Genomic DNA, 25,176 nt, shown 5'->3' on the forward strand with positions numbered 1-25,176 from the left:
GAACACTGCATCACAGAACAAGTCCAGAGGAATATTGCTGCTTTATTCAAGTAACCCCAGATAAGTCACACTGTGCTGGCACTTTACGTTTCAGCAAAATTGCCTTTATAAAGGATGCAAATAGGTCTCATAACTGCAGTGATGGCTTTTATCAGATTTTTTTTTTTAGTGTACAGTGGTCATACATGAGATGGCTGATCATCTCTGTTAATGGGTGGGGCCTCCTGGATATCTCCATCCGCCCCCACCCATTGGCAGATGTTGAAGGAGATGAGGGTATTAGGGTATCTTGACGCCACCAGGAAGTCCTGGTGGAGTAAAGATTGACAGTGGGCTGATGCCCCCTGAACCTGATGGGCTGCTCAGCAGACTTGCACAAAGGTCCCCCCTAAAAGTGCCCACAGGAAACATACAGTGGGCCCAAAATGCAGGGACAAAACATACAGCAATCCCTGCAGCTAACGGCGTAACCGGCCTCCGTTTTGGAGCACTGAGGCAACAGCGTACTGCATCGGCTTTTGCTGGCCCACCACCACCGCACCACTACAGGCACCCCCACCAGATTTCACAGTGCCATACCGACTGCTGCAGGGCTGGGGCGACAGACTGTCTCATGCCCCGTCCGCAGACTGCATTAGTTACAGCGCTAACATGGCAGTGTTTTGCAGGACCTTAGTGCCTTGTCCCTATGGGGACCTGGGCGTGTGAGAGGGGCATTCCCCCTGTCAAACCCCTAGCTTCTGGTGGGGTCAAGATACACTAATACCGGAGATGAGGATCAGGCAGTTGGATTTCCCTATTCTTTAGTTACTCTAGCAGCAGCAGCAGCTCAGCTCCTAATATGTTTACGCAACTTATTTTGCCACAGATTTAACGCAAAAAAGCCTTTAGATTCCGTGGCAAGTACTGACCGTGGCATATAAAAGGGCTTGACAGACAGGAAAGGGTTACCGAAGTCTCTCAGTGCATTATATAGTATAATAAAAATAACACCATTAAACTCTTATAACTTATTCCTTCCCCCTTCCCCCTCGAAAAAAAAAAAAAAGCTGTCATACAATTGTTTCGATGGAAAAAACAAAAAATGTTATGGCCTTTGGAAGGCGGGAACAAAAAAATGGGGGGAAAAAATGAGAAATCGCAGTTCTTGGAGGGGTTAAGTTATATATGGCCAGATTTGGCTTTGCATTTCATCCGTTCTTGCTATTCCAGACACTTGCACCCATGCTTTTTGTTTCAGAAAAACCCCACATTTATGCTGACAAAAGGGAAGCGCTAGAGGTTGTTAAAATGCTAAAAGGTTCCCGGTTCAAAGCCTTCCAGTCCAGAGAAGATGCGGAAAAGTTTGCTAAAGGGATATGTGACTACTGTCCATCACCCAATAAATCATCCATGTCCTTGTCACCTGTGAAACTTGCTTCTGGTCTTAGAGGTAAGTGGGACAATTAATAAAGAATTCAATCCTTGTTAAGCAGCCTTCAGTACTTGCTTGTGGCTGAAGTAGATTGGTATGATAGAGACAGGCATAAGATGATGAGGAGTCATAAATAAGAGTGGGCTAATCAAAATGGGGAAGCCGAATGCTGCACTATTATGACTGCTGACCAGCTTTTGATGGCCGGTGGCACAGACCCTAAAACTGCAGCTTTTTTTTTTTTTTTATTCTTGTCTCAGGACTGCTTTACTGCTGTGTTCACAAGTAGCTGATTTGCGTCAGAATCCATGTGTAACACGAAGTTTGATTCAGCCATTACCTCTTCATTTGGAGAAAAAAATGGCCCTATGTGACACACAGGGCACAACAAATATTTTTGTAGCCCAGCCAAAAAAACTAGAGCCCATAAAAAAATCACGTGGTTAAACTTGATAAGTGTCTGTTAATTTTGGACCAAAACAATCTGGTCATTAACCCCTTAAAGGGGTTGTCCCGAGGCAAAACATCAAAATTTTAAATTAGCCCATTCCCCCTGTCACACACCCCCCCCCCCCCCCCCCCGCCCCCCTGGCATAAAATAGCATTTTAAAGCGATGTGATGAAAGATGAACTTATAAAATTCTTCTCCCAAGATGGCTGCCGGTCCTTTTCCTGGGATGCACTGCGGTTTTCTCCCATGGTTCACCGCGGGTATTCTCCCATGGTGCACCATGGGCTCTGTGCGTTCCATTGCCAATTCCAGCCTCCTGATTGGCTGGAATCGGCAACCATGACGGGGCGGAGCTACGCGATGACGCGTAGAAGGGGCGGAGCCAGAATGCCGCCCGTGCCCGGACCGACCAAATGGGAGAAGACCCTTCTGCGCAAGCGCGTCTAATCGGGCGATTAGACGCTGAAATTAGACAGAGCCATGGAGACGAGGACGCCAGCAACGGAGTGGGTAAGTGAATAACTTCTGTATGGCTCATATTTAATGCACAATGTATATTACAAAGTGCATTAATATGGCCATACAGAAGTGTATAGACCCACTTGCTGCCGCGGGACAACCCCTTTAAGCACCCATGCAGCCGTTAACAGGCTTTACTCTGATGCAGTCACCATTTAATGGCTTATTGGGTAACCTCGGATCCCTGCTGTTTAACCCTTTACATGCTGCAGTCAGTGTGACCGCGGCATGTAAAACGCTGACAGAGGGAAGAGGGCTCCCTTGCTTATCCCATTAGACGCTCACGATTTGATTATGGGGTCCTGATGGGTTGCTATGACATCTGAAGGCTTGAATATGGCCTTTAGGTCTGCCAGTGACAGTGGGCTGTGAGGTTCAGCCTCTGGCAGAGCTTCACAGGCTTTATAATATACTGCTATACTGAGGTATAAGAGTGTATTAGAAGAGGCGTAAAATATGATAAAGTCCCCTCGTAAGACAAAAATAAAAAGTTAAAGTATTAAAAAAAACCTTGTGAAATAAAAACCTCAAAACTCCCCTTTTACTATGAAAAAAATCATAATTCTGATATTGTGTTCGTAAGCACCCAGAGAAAAAAAGTTAGTATGTTTAACCCGCACAGTGTAGGTCTTAAAGGGAAACAAAATAAACAAAAATCATGGCGAAAATGGATAATTTTGCCTCTCGCCTTACCAAAAACGTAATAGAAAGTGATCAAAACATCGCATAGATAAACAAATTGCACCATCTAAAAATAAAAAATACAACTCCTCCTGCAAAAACCCTTAAACAGCACAGTTGATTAAAAAAAACAAAACGTGCTAGAATTGTAGATTTGGTCTTGCCTCTAGGAAAAAATAGAATAAAAAGCAATCAAAATGGTATGTTCCCAAAAATTATGCCATTAAAAGATACAACTTGTCCCGCAAAAAACAAGCCCTCATTTGGCTGTTGACGGAAAAATTAAAACCTTTTAAGGCATTAGGAATGCGATGATTTAAAAAAAAAAAAACTGAAAAATTAGTTGGTCATTAAGGCTTTGCCACAAAGCAGTTAAGGGCTCAATAACCATGATACAAGAGATTAATTGCCTTCTGTATTGCACTATATATTTAATTTTCTAGATGGATTGTCTGCTCAGGAGGTTGAAAGCCTGAACAAGGAGAAGGCAAACAGCTTCAAGAGCCCTAGGACACAGGATTTGACAGCAAAACTAAGGAAGGCTGTTGAAAAAGGTGATCTAGCCACCTTTTCTGAGCTGATATGGAGCAATCCTCGTTATCTTATAGGGTCTGGCGACAACCCAACTGTTGTCCAGGTAAATTTGTTAATAAAGTCATCATTATCCCATTGGTATCCATTGAAATTGCTATTCTGGGGGACCACAGTAAATAGACATCACAAAATATTGTTGCTTGGATTGTGATTGGTTAGGCTTCTTCTTGTCCATTGCTTTTTATGAAAACGGCTGAAGACCACGGGTATAGCTACTGCCACTAGGTAGATGGACACTAAGCTTAGTTAGTTCCTACCAGCTATACCCCTCCTACAGACACCAAGCTAACAAGATTTAGCTTAGTCCGTAGGAGGCAGACCTTTTATTTTACCAGTCTTTAGTTTTTCTTTTTGATTCCTTGTAATAGCAGGCTGGTATAAGACACCCCCCCCATTACCTCAATAAGGAGGGCAAACAGACTGGAATTAACCAGTCTTGTCGGCCCGACCCTTGGAAGAAAAAGGAGCACAGTCAACTCTCCCACCCCCTTCCACGTTGCAGCTCTTCCTCCTTATTAAAGGCAGAAGTCTGCACTTCTGGAGTCCTGGAGCTATGTTTCAGTTGTGGAAAGGAGAGTATTCCTCAATCTAGGTAAGTGTTGGCCCATCCTACTCCTTCTTTTACTCCTTCCACCTTCACCATCCACTTCAGGCTTTGCTACCTGCACTGCAACAGATTTCCTACAGCCCAGCTTCCCTTATTGATCATGAGGCATACCTTTCAGAGATGTGGGGGCCCTTCTCCTGCCCCCTCCCCCCCTTGTTTCGTTGTTTTTTGGGGACCGCCTCAGTGTTCCCGTTCAGGAGGGGGCCTTCTGCTGCAAGGCTAGTAGCTACCACAGAGGCATACTACCCGGGGAAGTTTTTTACTCGTCCCTTGGGTAGTGGGAGAGGGAGGAGAGAGATCTTAGCTTCATAGACACTTCCTGGGTTCCCTCCTCTCAGTATCATGGTGTAACCGTGTGCCAGACAAGGCATTTACAGGAGCTCCCACGGGTGGCTGTGTGCCCTCTTGCGATCCCCACACTACTCTTGCTTCTGGGCTAAGTTAGGCCCTGGCTTTAGTCTATTCAGGGGCATTTCCTCTTGGGCTGGATGCCAGAATCAGCTGCAAGCTCCCAACCTTCATGCCGAGGTCTCGGGACACCCAGGCTTCAGCAGTGCATGCCTTCATAATTTCCTGGATTGGAAGTTCTCTTGCGTATTTCCTTTCCACTCAAATCGCAACTTATCAACAAGATAAAGATGGAAGGCCTCGACCATGGCTCTCGACCTGCTTGTCGACACTCTGTGGCAACTCCCTCCTCGAACACTTTCTCTTACAGGAACCCCTCTGCCACCTGAGTTTATCCTCGCTTTGCCACACCCCTAGCTCCGGATTGGGAGACAAGATACAGCAGGAAGGAGTATTGGCCATGGCAGGTACTCCCTTACCTCATTTTTTTTCTCATTGCAGGAAGGATGTAGATACAATGTCATGCATGTGGCCGCTAAGGAGAACCAGGCTGGGATTAGTCATCTCTTATTGGATACTTTAGAGAACCCCGAATTCATGAGACTTATGTACCCTGATGATGAAGAAGGAATGCTTCAAAAAAGAATAAGATATATTGTTGATCTGTATCTCAACACACCTGATAAAATGGTAATTTGCCAAGGAATACTGCAGTGTGTTCCTTTTAGTTTTTCAAGGACAGATTTACCAATTATCATTGATTTCTTTTAGGGATTTGACACTCCTCTTCATTTTTCTTGCAAATTTGGCAATGCTGATGTAGTTAATGTGCTGTGTTCACATCCTGACATCATAAAGAACCCAAGGAACAAATATGATCAGACACCGGAGCAGGTAATTGGTTGTTTCAGTGTTGTATTATTGCTTGTTGCTAGTGCATTTAATTTAATTCATGTAATCACTCTCCTTGAAATCAGTATTCCAGACATTCAACCTATTTGCCCATGGTTGGGGGCACAAGAGACGCTGCTGTCCCCTGCATGCAAATGGTGTTGATCTGCGCAGATAAACCCCATTTCAGTTTATAAATGTTAGTGTCTGGAATACCCCTTTTAACCGCTACCCAACATGTGAGCCCACTCCATACATGACAGGTGCCAGCTATAGAATACAGTTAATGCCTGTTTGCAGCAGCCATTGAACCCTTTAGGTGTCACAGTCAGTGCCGATAGTTGCATGTAAATGGCTGGACAGAGAAAAAGTGCTCCCTCTGTCTCTGTATTGGTGCCCTACAATCATGAGTTAGCGGGGTGCTGTTTTAATGGCACTCTGTGTGGTGGAGGCGCTTAGGCCTATTACTTTCTCCCAAAGAACTTGTAACACCTTCCTATTGAGTACAATGTACGATAGCATTGAAAATGCCAGGTTATTGGTCAAACAATTTGAAAATCGCACATTTGCGTCCTAAAAAACATTTTTAATTACAATAGCAAAATATTAAATTTAAAACTTTTTTTTTTTTTTCCCCTCATCCGTGTCATTGGGGAATACAGCAGACCTTGGGATATAGCTCCTGCCAGTAGGAGGTGGACACTAGGCAAAGAAAATACCCTCCTGCAGGCACTGAGCTAAATCAGTTTTAGCTTGGTATCCATAGGAGGTAGACCTCCTGCTCTGCAGGTCTTTTCTGCTTTTCTTTTTACTTTTTTACTTTTTACCCTCTAGGTGGGAATCGGGGATGAGCTAACTTCCCTGATGGTTCATAAGTGGAGACAGCAAACCGTGCTACATCAGACACTATTACTACCTCCTCCCAAGAACGCAAAGTGGAACAGAGCTGCACTAATAACTCTGCTTCCTGCTAGCCATGGGGTCACCTGAGATTCCTGCCTGTTCCCCCATATTCAGCGTCTCTCACCATTTAGTGATAGCTGCTGAAGCCATGACCTTGCTGGTAGGCTGCGGAAGCTGAAATGAATAGGTTAAGGTGAGGGGAGTAAACTGGATCAATAATCTTATATAGCGCCAAACCTATTCCGCAGCGCTTACCAAAACAGGAGGATACAGAAAGACAAAAATGCAAAAACCACGGTTACATGTAGTAATCAGGTGATGGAAACAGTAGGGGTGACGATCCTGCTCCAATGAGCTTAGACTACAAATAATGGGGGGATACAGAAGGTAAAGTGGCTGGAGATGTGGGGAGTGTGGGATGCTATACACATAAACGATGGTCAGACATAATTAGTCAAGTATTGTGCCATCGCACCTCACCTTCCATACACTCATTGATGTCTCTCCTCTAAACCCCACCCCCTTTTTCTGGCCTAACCTCATGGTCTGTCAACCATACCAGCTCTGTCTCGGGCGTAGCTTCTGCTCGCATGCACGTGTGGTCGGCGGAGGCACAGGACCTCTCCAGTTCTAGACTCCCAGGAGACACTGTGCTTTATCTCTGCGCTCGGCACATTTTGGTCAGGCCAGCTCTGCTGTTTGCATCCCGGCCACTGGGACTCACGATCTGTGGTGAAGTGGGGTACTGATGCCTGCGATGCATGCCTGCCTTGGGCCTGATGGCAGGGAAGAGACACCTTTTGTAGGCTAGGACTACCCCTGGCCTGGAAATCTCTAATTGACTGCCTGGCTTGTAGGCCTATACAGGTCGCAAGAGGAGACAGGACTTCCTGTTGGCATGCTGGAGGAGGTGGTACTTCCTCTGCCTTATTCTGTAATGCTATGGGCTGTTGGCCGCATCCAGATTCACCTTCCCAGCTCTGTGATCCTCTTCTCCTCATAAAGGGGCACATAGCAGAATATAACGGTTTCCATATTGTGCTGTGCTCCTCACTCCTGCTGAAGGGTCTCCAGCAGCACCCATAGCAGTTTTGCAGCAGATCACGAGCTTTCTGGTATACTGCTTTGGTCCCGGTAGCCTACGTCCTATCGGTGTTTTTCCTTGCCTTCTCCTTTCCTGGGGCTGAACTGTTGGTTCACCGATGATTGTAGTCTGCCTATTTTGCCAGTAGCAAACTGGAGAACACCAAGTTCTTTCCCCGCAACTTTTTTCCCCTGTTCTTCAGTCCCTATGAGGTTTTCAAATCTCTTCATATGTTTTCAGCAAGGCGTCACCGTCCCTAATTGATACCACCCTACTAAATTTGCTAATGCTTTCTTGACAATTGGCAACTTCTGCCTTCCTACTGAAAGGAACACTTTCTGTCCTACAGAAAGCTTTACTTGGCAGCTTCCTGTGGCCCCCCAAAGGGTTCAAAAAGTCATATATGTATTCCAAAATGATACCAATAGAAACTACAGGACGTCCTGCAAAAAAACGACAACTATGTTGACGGAAAAATTTAAGAAATTATGTCCGTCAGTGGATGGTGGCAGAAAATTAATTTAAAAAAATCTTTGGGGGAAAAAAAAGTAGTACAGTTAAAAAAAAAAAAAAAAAAAAAAGGATTTAGTATTTTAGTAATCGTACTGACCCATAGAATAAAATGTATTTAATTTTGCTGCCAAAGAGGCATCCCACAAAAAAAAGCCTTCGGACAGCTGCATGGAACGATAAAGAAGAGTTATGACTTCTTACAAGTGAGAAGGAAAAACAGAGACTGGGTGGAACGGGGGAGAGAGAAAGGTCTGCGTCTTTAAGGAGTTAAGTAAATTCTGGTTTTCTTCAACGTAACACCTTGTTTTTACTGTTTCTCAAACAGGTCATATGTGAACGAAGCAAAAATAAATCGCAAGAATTAAAAGAAAAGATTAAAGAATATCTAAAAGGTTGGTGTGGTAATAGAGATGTATTATAACATATTATCTTTCAGGGATGTCAAACCTCTTTTCACTGACTGCCACATCAGCATTATGGTATCCTTACAACTACAAATGGCACTTTGAAGGCAGTGCTAAAAAGGGAAGGGAGGAGAACAGACGGACCAGAGCAAGGTTCAAGTCCAGCAAAACTGACGCTTGACTGTAAACTTCCAGGTAGTTGGTGAAAAGGCAAAATAACGAGAGTTCGAAAAAGCTGGTGGAAGGTTCCCAAAAAATTCTTTAGAGCAGAACCCTTATTCACTAGGTTAAGTAGCAGTATAACGTAGCATCCTCAGATCCATGCAGCAGGCTCACAGGATCTAGACAGGTAGGCTGGAACAGACTGTCCTCTGCACGATGGTAGCAAGGACCAGCCAAGATGTACAAGCGGCCTCATACAAACTGCACTGTACTGCAGGACAGGTTCCGAGGGAGAAGCATACGGAGTGCAGAACAAAGACTGGAAGGGCTGCAGTTACTGCACTCAGTATGCATCGGACTTCGCAGTGTAGGACCAGTATGGCGGCCACGATCCTGGTACCTAACAGCAGGCCGCAGACCAGTGCACAGTGCACCAAAGACTCTTCCTGGCACAGCTTGGGACCCTCCAATCTAGAAAATGCTTTTCTGTGGCCGGCTCTCATGGGCCACAAAATAACATGGGGGTTCGGATTTGGCCTAAAGGCCTTGGGTTTGACAGATGGGGGAGGTAGGTAGATATATAGTGTATGTATTTAAGCTGTGGTAAGGTTGGGACATTGACACAAAAATATCGATAGTCGATACTCTGGATTATAGTAAAATATCGGTGGAAAACTATATTTCGACTTTTTAAAATGCTGTATAAAAATAAAACCGGTCTAGGGTTAATAAAGCAACAATCAACAAAAAAACTATAGTTTTCTTTTAAAACTTTAAACTGTTGAATTTTATTATTAACTTCTAACTATTAATAACATCATGAAAATAAAAAATTACAGATGAAACATATAATTTAAATTAGGTATATGAAAAGCAGTTTTTTTATCATTGGCCCCAATAATCGTTATCTAATGAGCCAAGAAATATTAATTTGCTCACATGCTCTCCCCTTCGAGCAGACATAATTTCACCAACTTTTGAATATATTCTTTCTGCAGGAACTGAAGTAGCAACTACAGAAAGATTTTTTTCTACCTAGCTGATACAAATTGGAGTAGGGTTGGCATATTTCCCTCCATATTATAAAAGGGTTGTCTCCTAAACAACCTGGGGGTGGCATTTTTAAGTACAAAAAAAGTTCTGGTGGTGTTTCATCTAAGGTTATTTTTTTCTTTTCTTTTTTTGAGTTTCTACGAACGTTTGTGCATTCAGCGCATCCCTCCATCTTTCATTTAGAAAGCATTGCCCACAGCCATTGCATTAGATGCAAGCGTTCAGAGCCTGCGTCTAACGCCATGAGCAAACGCATGTGGAAAAGGGGCCTAAGACCCCACTTTTTCTGAGAGTCGTTTTGCCTGGAGCAAACCTTATTGGTGACAGTCGCCTCACACTTTCCAAAAGTTTCTAGAACTTGTTTATAAGTTCATTAGTGCCTCGAGCAAAACTCCATCCTGTACCAACACAAAGGAAAGGGCAGAATGTGAAGAAAGCAAATCTGGTCACCGGACCACAAGACACGCTTCTTCTTTACAAAAACCGATATATCGGTAACATTAATAGTTCAAGGCGATATATCAGACATAACAATATCGATGAAAAGTATCGCCAAGGCATTAGCGATATATCCATATTTCGATATATCGGTTTTCGATGTCCCAACCTTGAGCTGTTCCATGCCCCAAAGTGGCAAAATTTCATGGTTAAGAATGTGTATATTTTTTTTATTTATTTTTTTAGATTAAAAATAACTTTTTACTTAATTTTCAAGTTGCATCCAGACTTTCTGAACATTTAGAATCTTATGAAATTTCATTAACTTCTATATTTTGAAAAGCATGACTGAAGGAAAGAAAGGTTAAACATTTCAAAGGGCTTCATCAACAATGTCCATATGCCCTATCAGGACTTGGGGGGTTCCCTGCTATGGACTGCATGTTTGCCAGAACACACTGCTTTCTCTGTAAGAGCAGCTCCTGCTCTTCCTTTATACATTTAAAAAGTCTTAGCAAATACTTTTGAGGGGAAAATTGAGCAAAAGCCAGCTTTTCCGTGTTGTGGCACTTAGCCATCTGCTAGTTATGATTGAGAGATCTCAGGATTAGCAAAATGTAGGCAAAATTCTTCTAGGATTTCTAGTCTTTGTTCCTAAGTGGAGCATAGAAATAACTGAGTATTTTATGCATGGCCTACAGCAACTGCTTCTCCTGAAAAGGAGGACCTATTTATAACCAATATAATTTTAGAAAATGGAGGTTCTACAGAATTGTTTGAAAATACAGTTTACAGACTTAACTTCTAACTTTAGCACAATGGCTGCATCACTAACTGTTGTAAGATCAAATGCAAAGTAGGTTTTTATACATCATTATCTATAGGAGTTCATTGATGGGTATGGTAATTTAACTTCTAGGGATCTGTGCCAAACATAACATTTTGGCTTCGTTTTCTAGGCCATTTTTATGTCCCTTTATTGCGTGCTGAGGATAACTCCTCATTTCCTATCATTGGTGTACCATGGTCACCTGAGCAACCGGATATTCTCTCTCAACCTCGGTACTTTGGAAGCCCAAAAGATCCGTTGCTTGCAGTGAAGGCCTTTGCTGGACCCATGAGCCCTTCCAAGGTGAGAAACTTTATCGTGGGAGATTCTGATGCCAAAAACTCTTTCCATTGCGTGTTTTGAAGTCTGAATGTTGGACATGCAAAGCGGTGATTTCAAATCAGTGTTTCCAGGTACTCAGATGGGTTTCCTGGCATAAAGTGGACTTTAAAAATGCAATTTACACACTGCAGAATAAAGGTGCACGTTTACAGTCCGCAGATTGGTTGCAGACGTTCTCTACGTGTTAGGTCTGCTACCTGGGTCTGCCGCTCTCTTGTTGTTCCGGGTCAGATGCGGGCATCGCTCTGTTCCTTCTGTATGAATGTACTCCTTGTTTCTATCTTGTAACTTCCCGGTGTCGTACAATCGTGAAATTTGGCACAAGCATTCTTTAGATCCTAAATAGGAAAAGTAAAGGTGTCACTAGATGGACATTGTCTTCATTCGGCCTTACGAACTATGTTACTATGTTACTACTCGATTATTCAATGCTAAGTGCAAAACTAAGTACACCCCTATATAATCTGACTTCCCAGTGTTGTACAAGCGTGAAATTTTGCACAACAATCTAACTGACCTCTGTGTGTGTATATACTGAGGAGAATCTACCTCACCTATGTGTATGTATTGAGAACAATCTAGCTGACCTCTGTGTGCATATACTGAAAGGCTGTAAAGTACATAAGGAAGCGGCCATGGACTGCAGGGATGGAGCATGCCTTTTAGGCTAACAAAGGGCTGCAACCTCCTGTCTGGGTTTAAATTTGAATAAAAGCGGTGTTCTCTTTTAAGGGTAAAAAGTGAGGAGAGTGGGAGGGGTGGCGCATTCTGCAGAGGGACATCGGTACATGCAGTCTGAGAAGAATCTAACGCTCCTTTATGTGTGTGCATATTTTATTCCTCGGTTCTTCTGAAGTAACCATGACTTCATGAAAATTTTCCATGCGAACAGGTAAACACCTGTACCAAACTAACTTGGGCGAAGCCAGGTATATCAGCTAGTCTCCCTATATAGCTGAGCTTTATCTTTAGCCTGTGCATCATTCCCGTCTCTGTGATAAGTCAATTCTGTTTTGTGCGTCCTGTGTTTACATCGTCCCTGTGTCCTAACGGGAATAGTTAGCTCCGAGGTTCCAGTCGTGGGGCCGTTCGTATCAGGACACCTACCCTGCTTTTAGGCAGGAGTCTTCCCATCTTCCTGATTAGCTAAGTGCAGGGGGGTGGGGCGTATGTCCTTAAGGTGTTAAAGGGGATTTCATCTTGGGCATGATTTGAGATTGGAAATACCAATCTGTATTTCGTGTGGTCAGTGGTGGTGGGGATTAGCAGAAAGTTACTGAAGTTACAGAAACTGCTTTGCACAGCGTTACTACACTTGTTTCCGTAACTCTCATTCACTTCTATGGGAGGTAGAGAAACTGCATATGGAAACAAACTGAATATTTTTTTTTCTAATGCACCCACATTTGGCTGCCTCATACAGAATAGGTGAATAGAAGTTTAAGGAGCAGAACTCTCATCACTGACAGACCTGGTGGAATGATAAAGGAAGTGTCTGCAGCGCAGCTCTTACATGCCTCTCCCTGTGGTCCCCCCCCCCCCCCCCCATGGTGTTTTTTTTTCCCAGTTAACTTTTTGTGTGGGTTTCTTTTTTTTTTTTTTTTTTTTTTTTTTAAACCGTTAAATTTAACAAAAACAATGTGTTAAAGATGGTGATATACTGCAGATAGTTATACTAGGAGTTCTGCTGCTGAATAAATTACTTTTTAACTATTGGATGCCTGATCAGTGTCGAATACAAGGGGTCACAACCTGTTTGGCGGGTGATTTGACTAAAGTCTGTAGTAACGTACAAGTCCATGGACTATACCGTTCTACTATGCAAGTGGGGGCTGTTGCACTGATTTGATACTGTATATATGTTCTCTTAGAGCAAAATTTTAAATGCATATATATTTGAAAATGTCCTATTCAATGACTGAAAAAACGGTAAAAACAAAGTGGACAACCCCCTTTAATTACATAATTCTCTCTGAAAATGAAGTGGTGTATTATGATTATAGAGGGGTCTAATATCAAGAATATGTTTTAGGCTGAGGATTTTAGAAGAACATGGAAGACTCCGCCACGGGATAGAGCTGGATTTTATCATAATGTCAGGAAAACTGATCCAGAGCGAGGCGAGGAGAGAGTTGGAAGGTAACGTTTAGTCTTCTGTATTGTGCAGAAGTGTGGTTCTAATTTAGAAGATGCTTTTCAAGAAATTCTAAACTTAGCTTGATTGCGAATATCTCCCCCCACCCCTATTCTTTATCATTGCTAGAGATCTAGCTCATGAGCTGGCCGTCCCGTGGGTGGAATATTGGGAATTTCTCGGTTGTTTTCTCGATCTTTCTTCCCAGGATGGTTTAGGGAAGCTTGAGGAATTTCTTAGTAAAAGGGAAGCAAGTGAACGAATGCAGTTGGAACAGGAACATGAGCTCTGCAATAAATACAAGACTCCATCACCGGCAGGTAATGCAGCTTTGGCCTGATTTGCTGTGTCCATATTGTAAACTTACTTTTTACTAATGGCTCGTACCTTTTTGTCCTGCTGGCGTAAGTTCTGCATGTCTGAAATGAATTGTTTGGTGAAGCATATAGTGTACATCTGAGAAATTGCTTTACTAAGTGGTTGTTTTTTTTTTCTTCTGGGTTTTGTTTTTTCGCATTTTTTGTTTATGGCCGAGAACAAAGTTATTACAGTTCAGGATACTTACAAAATTAATTCTCTTTGTAGGAAAATGCAGAAAAATCTGTAATTCGGTTTCTGTTGGGGCATTTTTAGATGATGAAGAAGAAATAAGTCTGGAACAGATAAAGAACCGTCAGAATGCAGCTCTGAAAAATAGCCTTCCGTTGACTTCTACTAACACAATCTCAATCCCAGAATGCATCATGGATTCAACACCCCTGCGAAGCAGTTGCCGCATTGACGGCTCAAAGCGGGGCTACTGCAGTCCTTTAAATGACGATATGAGCCCTCCTGGAGAACGTAGACATCCGCAGGGTTTGGAGGCGCTTTCTCCTGTATCTAATCTCATGGCAGAGTTTGAAAAACTTTCAATGAGTGAGCTGAAGGAAGCCAGTAATGAGGAATCTCCATCAAAAAGTGCATGCTTTATGTCACAGAAACTAGGAGAGATGACTATTTCTAATGATCTCGTAGATCTGGACTCCAGCAGCCCTACAAGGAGGACAAAATCTTCTCCATTAATGGAGATTGAGAATCCTTTGCCTACTTCCAGCCAACTGGACCAACCTTTAACCCCAGGGACCATCAATGAGCCATCCTCATCAAATGCACATTCAGGTTCTCCCAGTCAGCAACTGGTCATGAAAACTTCAACTAAACCTCAAAGTAATAGGTTACTGTTCCTCCTTGGGTATGTATACTATGTATGAGTAGTTAACTCAGTAGTACCCTGAATTTGTACAATCGGTAAAATGCCTAATTTTAAAGGGGTGTTTATTGTCTGTGCCATTAGGGGACACAGCTGAAGACTGTGTATAGCTGCTACTACTACTATGAGACTCACTAAGGGCCCTTTTACAAGGGTAACAGCAATAATTGTCCTTGTGCTTTTACAGGGAAAGCCTTCCTTTAAACCCTGGCATCCTTGTCCATATACTTCTTCTGAGTCGTCCTCTGCATGAAGGGCTGCCCACCCTAGTCAGTCAGGGTGGGTGGATGACTTCCTGATTCATAAACACCTGGTTAACCCTCACCCATTTCAGAAACCTGCATCCAGGAGATAATCATCTCCGGCAGCTATGCCATAGTTTGTCTACAGTCCTTCAGGTCCCCACTTCCAAAGTCTCCTTCACGGATCAACGCTTTGGATCAGGCAATATGCCATCTCTTCACCCAGGATATCCTCGTTCTGGTTTCCTTCGCAAAGCGTTTCACTGTTTTTTATTCCAATATTTTTTTGATACCCATGAAGGTCTGAACCATCAGTCTTGTTCTGGATTTGAAAAAACTGAATTAATGACCATCTTTTCTCAGTGGGACAATTCTGCACGCTCACTTGACTGAATAAATCAGTCTACATGTGGCACTTCAACGCTCCCTGCAATGATGGCTAGATTCCCCTCAAGTTCACCATGGGCAATCATTTCTGGCATCTCAATGGCTGGTGCTCACGACAGATGCCAGTCTCCTCAGGTGGGGAGGTACGTTACAAAATCTCAGTGCAAAGAACGTGAACAGTACGGGATGTGTCCCTCCCGATAAATGTGTGGAACTTTGGCCAGTCCTACTGTCGCTCTGTCACTTCACACAACAACCTATGGGTTTCCAGTCCATGTCCAGCTGGACAGTTCAACGATGGTTGCGTACATAAATCTGGATAGGACCCTTAGTACAGCAGTCATGGAGGAAACTGACCTGGTTCCAACTCAATTTCAACATATTTCAAGACCTGTGGCACAGATGGGGTTGCCCAGATGTTGACATGCTGGGTCCAGAATCAATTGCAAGCTTCCAACCTTCGTGTCAAGGTTGCTAGACTCCCAGGCTCGAGTGCTGGATGCCCTTGTAATTCCATGGACCAGCTAAAGCTTACCTACATATTTACCCTGTTCCTGCTTGTCCATCAACTGCTCAAAAAGGTAAAACTTGGAAGGTCTTTCAGGGGTCCTGGTGGCTTGGACTGGCTTCAACTAGTCTGGTAGGTGGATCTGGTCAAACCTATTCATCGACTCTCCATGGCACCTCCACCTTTCTTAGGACTATCTTTTCTTACAGGGATCCATCTTTTGCCTGAGTTTAGCCCCTCTTCGTTTAATGGCGTGGCGGTTTAAGCCGCACTCTTGAGTGTCTGTCTGGTTTTACAGAACCAGTCATCCAGACTATGCTAAAGGCTAGACAGACCTCAACATCTCGGGTTTACCACTGCATGTGGAAAGCTTTTTTCCTCTGGTCTAAACAAAGTTTTCATTACATACGCTTTTCTCTATCCCAACTAATGTTCTTTCTTCAAGAAGGTCTTCACATGGGGTTGGGCCTCAGTTCTTTTGAAAGATCCGATATCAGCTCTGTTCATTCTTTTCCAGTTCCCTTCGAACCTCTGTGCAACATCCCAACTTGCCTCCTAGCCTGGAAGATGGCTTTCTTCCTATTCTCTGGGTTTACGAACTTACAGCCCCGCCAGCCAAGCCTCCCTTCACCATACTATATCAGAATGTTCTGTCATCTGCCCTCCTTCCTGCCAATAGTGGTATCATCCTTCCACATCAATGAGGACATTGTTCTACCCTCCATCTGTCCTTCAGGCTCTAACCCAGAGGCACGCGCACTCCATAATTTTGAATTCGTTTGTGCTCTGGGAATTTACTTGTCTCAACTGTCCGCATTCACGCATCCAGAATCCCTTTTCATGATTCCAGATGGTTCAAGACAGGGCCTTGCAACATCCAAAGTTGTCATTTCACATTGGATCAGGTCAACCGTGGTGGAGGCATACTGTGCAAAGGAGAGGGAACCTCGCTTTTTCATGACTGCTTATTCGACCTGGGGTGTGGGTGCTTCTTGGGCGGCACGCAACAACGCTTCTGCTTTTCAAGTCTGCAAGGTCGTCATGGGCTTCTACACACTTTTGCAAAGTTGTACAAAGTTCACATATTTGCTTCTCTTGGTTGGTGCATTTTATAGATGGCTATATTTTTGGCCGTATGTCGTCTTTTCCTCCTAGTTGTAGCAGCTATACCCACAGTCCTCAGCTGTGTTCCCCAATGAATGTGATGAGAGGGCTCATAAAATAATTTGGACAACAAGGTTTTTCTGCACTTATCGTATGTTTTGGGCCCTCCCCTATGCCGAAAGCTATATAAAATAGTCACCGAACCGCCGGTTCCCATGGCTTCTGACAAGTGATGTTTTGTAAACCTCTCGTGGTGTACAGGACATCATCCATGATATCCCTGTCGGGCCTTCTGTTGGCTGCAGAGGTCATGTGGGTTAACAGCCCATGTGATCGCTGCAGTGCTTGTAAACAGAATAATGGGGGAGGGGGGGGGGGCAGCAATGTCCGTGCTGTTTATTTTTATAGATCTTGCATCCACCATTGTCATCCATACTCCCCACACTGCCACCAATACGGAAAACCCTGCTGAAGTTTTTAGGGGCCTTGTCTTTAGCTTTTGGTTTTGTGAAAAGTGCCCTGACAATGTGCTAACCTTCAGCATACAGCTTTAAAAGGGATAATTTTGTTCAGATTACGGTTCATAGACGGGTAACAAATCTTGAAAACAGGAATTTAAAGTACTAAAAGTCTAACCTAGTGATATGCCTATCACGCAAGTACTAAGCGTTCTCTGTCTGTGTTAGTAAGATGTGGTGATCAGGCCAGGATCTCCGTCTGTAATCCGTGCATAAAAACTTCTTCTTTTTCTTCTACACGGTTCTTACTTTTAGATCCATACAGATCTTTGAATTGATGAAGTGGAAGGAACCTCCTATATACCATATAGTAGTAATCCTTTATTTGTATGGCGCCAACTTATTCCGCAGCGCTTTCAAAGCACAGGGTAACAGACAATAAAACAGTTACACCTAGTATTCAATTTTAGGGAAACACAGGTGGGGGGCCGACACAAAGTAGCCTACAAACAGAGGTGATGCAGGAGTTATGGGGGCAGGGGATGTACACTGTAGACAATAGTCCAGGGGTGCACTAGTGTTGAGGTGCAGTTCAGGAGACTTGATATGCTTTTTTTTTTTTTTTTTTTTTTTTTTTTAAAGAGGTGCGTTTTTTAAGGTGTGTCTGAAGTTCTGTGCGTCTGTGATTGTCTGAAAGTTTTGGGGTAGTGTGTTCCAGAGGACTGGTGCTGCTCTAGAGAAGTTCTGGAGGTGAGAATATGAGCTTTGGATTTGTGAGAGGTGGGGGGTTGTTTAGTTTTTGTTAGCAGAACGTAGTGCGCGGACTGGGTGATGTATGGAGAGGAGGGAAGCAGTGTACGGTCCAATAGAGAGCTTTATGGGTTAGATGAGTTTCAATTGAGTTTGGTAGTGGATGGGCAGCTAGTGCAGTGACTGGCATAGTGCAGCAGCATCCGAGAAACAGCTGGGATAGGAAGATGAGGCTAGCTGCAACATCAGAGGATCGCAACCTCGCAGAACTGATTGGAGGCGTTTTTGCCAGAAGAAAAACTCCTCTCCTCCAGTGAGAACGCATGTTGGTGAGCATGCTATAAGCCAGAATCGGACATGTGTAGTACAGATTTTTTTTTTTTTCCTGCGCCGTGAGTACGTGCTACCAATCCGCAATATCAATTGTGGACGGGCCAGGGGTTGGACGGCTTCCATTGACTTCAATGGAAGCTGTTTGTGCGGACACCACACAAAATAGAGCATGCTACGATTTCTTTCCTCCGCTCGTGGAAGCCGCAATTGGTCTCCATGTGTGTGCAAGAAGAGATTTCTTTTTTTCCATAGCATGCTATGAATGGTGTCTGCTACGGATCCACGATCCAGCCGTGGATTCCACAATGCAAATCCGTTTGTGTGCAGACAGCCTTACAGGCTACTTAGGTTCTCGTAACATGTCCAAGGCAAGTTCCATGCTTAGGGCATCCCTTCATAAGCCCGAGGTACTAAGCTGTGGCTGTCACTGACAAACTTGAAGATATCTGCATTACATGGTCGCTAGCTAGTAGTACATTATGGTGGTTTGGACCTTTTAAATCGGGTAATAACTGGATCTTGTTATGACATAACTCACTGTGCATGATTACAGCCGTTAGGGCCTTTTGACATTTGCAAATAATTAGGAGTGAACATTCATTTTACTAATAATCTGCCCATGTGTAGGTACCAGTGATCAGCCAACAAACACATGATGTTGAGGGGATTTGCATCTTTATTTTTATCGCCACGTAAAAAATAAAATTTTGGGGAATCCTATCACTCTATAAACTGGGTTGTGCTGCTGACAGCAATGGACGTGCTTGGGCCCTATCTGTGAGCACATACAGTAGTGCTAATCCCTCTCTATATAAATGGATCTGAAAGGACCCTGATAGAGATGAACCCTGGTAGAGGTTTTCAAGTCAGTCAGAAAATCTGTCAGTGTAAATGCACCATTACTCAAGTCTTGGAATGGCTTCTATTCCGCCATGGATAACGTATATACTTTTCTCTTTCAGTAAAGAGCCAACCAAATTAGACAATGATGTGCTAACTGCTGTTGAAAATGTGGAAATTGATGCACAGAAATACCCCATGATTTCCAAGTGGATGAAGTCTGTATTGCCGTACTCCAGTACAGAACGACACAGGTTTTTATAACATTACTCTTTTTATTCTGTAGGCCAATCCAAGTGTTGGTCTTGTCTTTTTGTCTGAACTTTGTGTATTTTTTTTTTTTTTTATAGTTGGCCAAGCCCAGCTGTTCTGACCGGAAGAAACCGTTCCCATACTTTTGCTTGCAACTCTCCTGGTGGCAATGGATTTTACACTCCTGGTAGGAGCAGTCCAATTCTGGGAAGCCCCGGCAAATACATGAACACATCTGATTATTGCAGTCCAGGAAGGTATAGCCCAGCCTATGCCAGTCACATACAGCTTCTACGGTTACGTCACTTCACAGACCAGACTGGCCTTTGAAGAGGTTTCTCAATGCAAAACGTGACCGACATGAAGTATCCCAATACATGAAACGACCCTCTGCCAAGGTCCGCTACACTGAGCTCAGAGCTGTCCAACAGGGTTGATGCAGCAAATTGTATTAAGAAACAAGACACTGACAATCACATGTGTCACTCTAGAAAAGTTGTCTGTGTCAATGCTTGCTTGACCAGATTTTCTATGGTGATGACCCTATCCACTTTAAAAGATGGAAGACCTAGATCATGGTGTCTGACATATTTTGTGAACTTTTAAAGAATAAAAAACAAACTAGTAGTCACAGTCAGGAAATTTGTCAATGAATCTCGTTGGCACATACTTCTCTTAGCTAATGATGTGGTTTTATATGCCTAGTTCGTCACTAGCACTCAGCAATAACTAGCAGTGTCTGACGTGTGTAGGGCTCTCCCAAGTTAACCCTACTGGAGCCGCCATCCTTAAATTCTTGCACTAATGCAGTGTTTTCAGCCCCACACATGCATCTATTTACTATCAAGAGCAGACTTGGTAAGCTCCTATGGTTTTAGTGGCCTTTCTATGTTTTAATTTCCAGTTTGCTGTGTTTTAAGTATTTGAATACTTGGGCCACTTAAAATGCTTTACCAGGCTACAGATGTAAAACCTGGTCTTTAACCTTAAGGTACTGGTTTGATATTAACGTGGAGTAACTAATATTGATTACAAGGTTGGGTGCAATTTGTTTTACTATTTCTTGTGATCTATACATAAATATTTTTTCCTTTTGCTACAGCGTTTTGAACACACTTAATTACTACGACACATGTTGCTGTGTTACATTGCACAAGGGAAACTGAACAATCAATGTTTTTTGCAGTCTTCACTCCAAGGTTTTTGTCATTTAGTGTTTTCCAAACTGCATTGTATCAGTCCAGTGACGGTTCTTATGAAGAACCTTTTTGGTAATTAAACAGTGTTGGAACTCGTCCGTACGTATGTAGGATACATGAGATGCATTCCAAAAAATTGTTCATGTTCTCAGTAAAGGACCAGTTAAAAGGCCTTATGACACCGCTTCAGAAGTAACCTTGTAATATAGCTGTCAATGTCAGTGTGTAACCCAAAGTTTTTTTGTTTTGTTTTCCTGTTCCTATGGATAACATGTTGCTATTACATTGACAAATATACTTCAGGATAGAAGTTTTAAGTTTTATTTTCTGAAGATGAGCAGGCCAGTGCCCCAGTTCTCTCACATGGACCGAAAGTCTTGTGTGGATTTTAAAGTCTCCTTTTAAGGAGAGTTCATTGCATTTCTGTTTCTGAATAAGATTATGCTGCAATAGGTTTAACTGTAATGTTAAAGAATCACTATTACCTTTCTAACAAACCCAGGATTTGCACTATCCATATCTTTTTGCTAATTTATTTAGACATCCAAATACAATGGGCCTAATTAGGCCATTAATTGTAACTCTTTATATATATATATATATATATATATATATATATATATATATATAATTTTTTTTTAAATTATTGTATACATGTAAAGTTGAAAAATATATCTTGAAAGGCTGACGTGTACAGCTGATCACTATTGCTAATCAACATCCATCTTCAGTTGCATAGGGACTCTGAGCATGCAGGACACTGCTTCTCTGTGCCTGCAGTCTTCTGCACTCTTGCAAGGACAGTACTCATCATGCTCCTATATGGAGATTTACATTCTAATGATCTAGGCCATGGGCAGTGTATGTGTAGTGGTTGTAATATCCCCATTCAGCTTCTCCTCTTCCTCACATCATGGATGCACTGATTCACTGTCCCAGTGCATCTGGTGTAATACTGAATACATCTCAGTATTACACCAGATGCACTGGGACACTAAATATGTGCATTGGGTCTTGACAGAGTGGGCAGGATGTGAGGAGAAGGTGAATGCAGCATAAGAACAGCCTTTCCTTAAACATTGCCTGTGGGCAGGATAATTGGAAAAATATCTAGGGGAATTTTAAGTGTGTTGTTTTTTTTTTGTTTTTTTTTTTCTTGTTTGTTTATATATCAATGTTTTCTTTGAGTAGCTATGATTAACATAAGTCCAGAACTGTCTGCAACACTGCAGTCCCAGTGAAGCAACATCCACCATACTTTATCTGCAGCTGAATAGAGATGCCTATTTTACTTGGTAACCATCTACAGAATAGACATAAGTGCAGCCTTTCAAGATGATAGTGGTTTTTTTTTTCTCCTCCTAACATGTACCCAATAGGTTAAATATATCAAGGTAAAACCTAATGTCTTGCTCATTTAAAAAGAAAATCTTAAAATGTAACAACCATTTTAACTTTTCTCTCTAAATCCCTCGAGGAGGTGATGAGTATTTTTGCAATATTCTTAATCCGCCTATTCTGTAAAAAAAAAATTTTAATTTGAAAATCTCCTATTCAGCCATGCAGTTTTGAGAAGTGTTGCTAGAAAAAAGTATGCTGCAATAGAAGTATGTAGTTGGAGAAGAACAGAGCACAGTATTCGGCTATGCAGCTAGCTGAAGACTGATTTCCCTAGCAATGATTTTGCTAGCTGCATTAGTGGTTTTACTTGTGTTTTATCAGTTACAGCAAACAAACTGACATACAGGAGATTTAAGCCATCTTTTGAGCGATAATCGTCGTGTGTAAATGTGTGCCCATCGTGCACTTGCCATACACTTTTCAGCCATCGCTGAGTTCAGCTCAGCTTAAAATCCATCAGGACTGATGAGTGACCGCATGCTGAGTTCTCTGCAGGAAGTGCTGATAACATTCGTTCAGCAGCTGTCCTGCTGGAGAACAAGAGTGATTTATTTAGAGAACAGACCACCCACTGTTCTCTAAATACACAAAAATGAAGCTAGTTAGCTACTATTGGGCTAATTAGCCCATCAGTAGCTAATGCAAAATGATTGCTCAAAATTCGTCAGAAACTGACAGTTTTGAGCGATCATCTGTGTGTGTAAATGGACCTTTAGTCCTCCAGTATTCATGAGCTGCAGGCCTGCACCGTCCAGCCACTGATATCTGTCTCTCTATGCACAATAATAGCTACACAACTGTCAATCGGTGGCTGGAGGGTTGGTGGGGTTTAAGGCCCTTTTACCCGGAACGAGTGTTGGGCAAATGATGCCTGACACTCATCCCTGTGTACACTCGCTCCCGTGCTGTTACACAGGAGCAAGTATAGCTGGATCGCTCACAGCGCGCTAGGCAGAGTGGCTGGAGGAGAGTTCTCTCCCCTGCCTATCTCAATTCACTGTAAGCAGTGGCCGTTCAGTACTGAACGACTGCTGTTTACACTGAACGATAGTCGTTTGGACAAGAATCATCCAGTTTTAAGCATGCTTAAAATCCCAGTCATTCAGTTTCTGCATGCTTTAACACGGGACGATTATCGTTCAAAACCCTGCGGGAGCCTGAACAAGCAGAGCGTTGATCATCCCGAGTGAAAGGGCCTTTAGTCTGCAGATCATCAATATTGAGGACTACTTCCTGTAATACTCCGTGTAGCTGCTACTGATAAAATGTAAGTTTCTGATACTTCAGTTTCTGTCATATGAGGGGAATTATTCTACTAGAACGTTGCTGATTCTGCGTTATTGTGGAACATTTGGCCTTAAAATTTACAATGCAGATGTCTGGATTTTGATGCAGAATGGAAGTGGCAAAATTCTGACAGCAATTCTGCATCAAAATCTGCATTTATCCATATGGATTTTGGTGTGGAATTCCAGGATGGCAAATTCCACAAGGTTGTTGCAGAATAATTCTGCCCATGTGAAAGCACCCTCATTGATGGCACGGAAGACTGAGTTATGCAACCAGCAAGCAGGTCACTACCTTATGCCACCCTGAGAGAAGGCTGCATGAAGGTGGTTGCAGATTACCTTTTAAACCTATTACATAAAGGCTTAGATATGCCTATTCTGTACACTTATAGTAAACAACAGTTAACATTTTAAGTATATATTCAATTTATTTTTCCATCAAGAAATTTGCACGGTACAGTGAGGGTTAATCCACAAATTGCACACAAACTCCAGAAGCACATGCTAATGAGCGATCATCATCCCTCTGCACTGTTTCATTGGGAGGTTCTATCCTTCAAGAAACAATAGTTTGCCATTTATTGTTCCACAATAAATTATATGACAATGTCAGAAGCTTTTGCAAACAGACCCTGGTTAACTGTAATGATTTCTCCAGCCTACTCCGTGTTTAGCTCTATAGGCTCCTATTTAAAGGGATTGTGTGTGGGTTTTTTTTTTTTTATTTCCTTTTTGTTAAGAGCCCATTCCTCATGTAGTAAAATAACTAATCAGCATACTCTCCTCATCTCCTGGGACACTGGTTGGTCTACCACTCTAGTTGTTTACAGGCTACAGTCCTGCCTGTTTACAGAATGGCTGCAGCAGGAAGTGACCAGGACAGAGCTCAGCGATCGATCACTGAACTCTGTCATTGGCTGCAGCAGCCTGTGACGTCATGTAAACAGGCGAGGCGACCTGCAAATGTGATGTCAAAGAGACCCGTAGCGGCGATGCAGTAAACCTAGGGGAGAGGCGAGTATATGCAGCTTAGTTATTTCTCTGCATGGGAATGGGGTCTTAATACGAAAAAAAAAACTACCCTGACAATCCCTTTTAAGGCCACTGGGAGCTGTATACAACTATAGATGAAGGTGGAATCCCCCCTTCTTACTCCATTTAACAAAAATTATGCAGACTTGAGGTGTTGTCCAGGATTAGAAAACAAGCTTTCTTCCAAAAATAAAAATTCCACAGCTATCCTCTGGTTGTATGTGGATGTTGTAGCTTGGCCTCATACACTTTAGTGGGTCTGAGCTGCAATATCGTACACAACCCATGCACAAGTTTGGCGCTCTAAGGGCAGCCATGTTTTTGTTTGTTCTTGTACAATCTTGGCTATATTTTCAGCCCATTTAAGCAACGTGAATCTGTATGTGATGAATGTATTGTATCAACCAGATGGAGTGCAGGCCTAATGAAAACGTACAATCAAACTACACCCTAGTTAAACCTAATGAATGGGAAGTACACTTTGGATGGAAGTGGTTATTTTGTTGACTTCAGGCTTAAGTAACGGCCAATGAAAGCTTATGTTTGAGACGAATTGGAATTACCAGTCTTCCAGATGCACAACCTGTGAAAAATGTGTTGCGTTGTTCTTGCTGCTTTTTTAGGAAATGAAGAGTCCGTATTAACTGCTCTTAATCTGGCATAGTTTTTAGCTGGTGGGTTCATCTCCATCTAATGCATCTAGTTGATGTGTACATTAATTGTTTTGTGAAATTTTTTTCTCACCTACAGTTTTTGTTTTTCATT

General features: G+C 42.7%; 1 protein-coding gene across 2 annotated transcripts in view; it reads left to right on the forward strand.

Annotated features, from left to right (window-relative positions):
• ANKLE2 (ankyrin repeat and LEM domain containing 2) overlaps positions 1–20,991 on the forward strand; it is a 32,788-nt gene extending 11,797 nt beyond the window's left edge. For both annotated transcript variants that reach the window (XM_066603451.1, XM_066603450.1), the window contains exons 3-13: positions 1,241–1,432; positions 3,509–3,702; positions 5,116–5,304; positions 5,386–5,508; positions 8,331–8,397; positions 11,022–11,194; positions 13,266–13,372; positions 13,497–13,687; positions 13,953–14,598; positions 19,361–19,492; positions 19,589–20,991. In XM_066603451.1, coding sequence (XP_066459548.1) covers positions 1,241–1,432; positions 3,509–3,702; positions 5,116–5,304; positions 5,386–5,508; positions 8,331–8,397; positions 11,022–11,194; positions 13,266–13,372; positions 13,497–13,687; positions 13,953–14,598; positions 19,361–19,492; positions 19,589–19,820 — 2,246 coding nt within the window. In that variant the 3' untranslated portion in view covers positions 19,821–20,991. The remainder of the gene's footprint in view (positions 1–1,240; positions 1,433–3,508; positions 3,703–5,115; positions 5,305–5,385; positions 5,509–8,330; positions 8,398–11,021; positions 11,195–13,265; positions 13,373–13,496; positions 13,688–13,952; positions 14,599–19,360; positions 19,493–19,588) is intronic.
• The last annotated feature ends 4,185 nt before the right edge of the window (positions 20,992–25,176 follow it).

The sequence above is a fragment of the Eleutherodactylus coqui genome, chromosome 5 (assembly GCF_035609145.1).
Source record: "Eleutherodactylus coqui strain aEleCoq1 chromosome 5, aEleCoq1.hap1, whole genome shotgun sequence".
Lineage (NCBI taxonomy): Eukaryota > Metazoa > Chordata > Amphibia > Anura > Eleutherodactylidae > Eleutherodactylus > Eleutherodactylus coqui.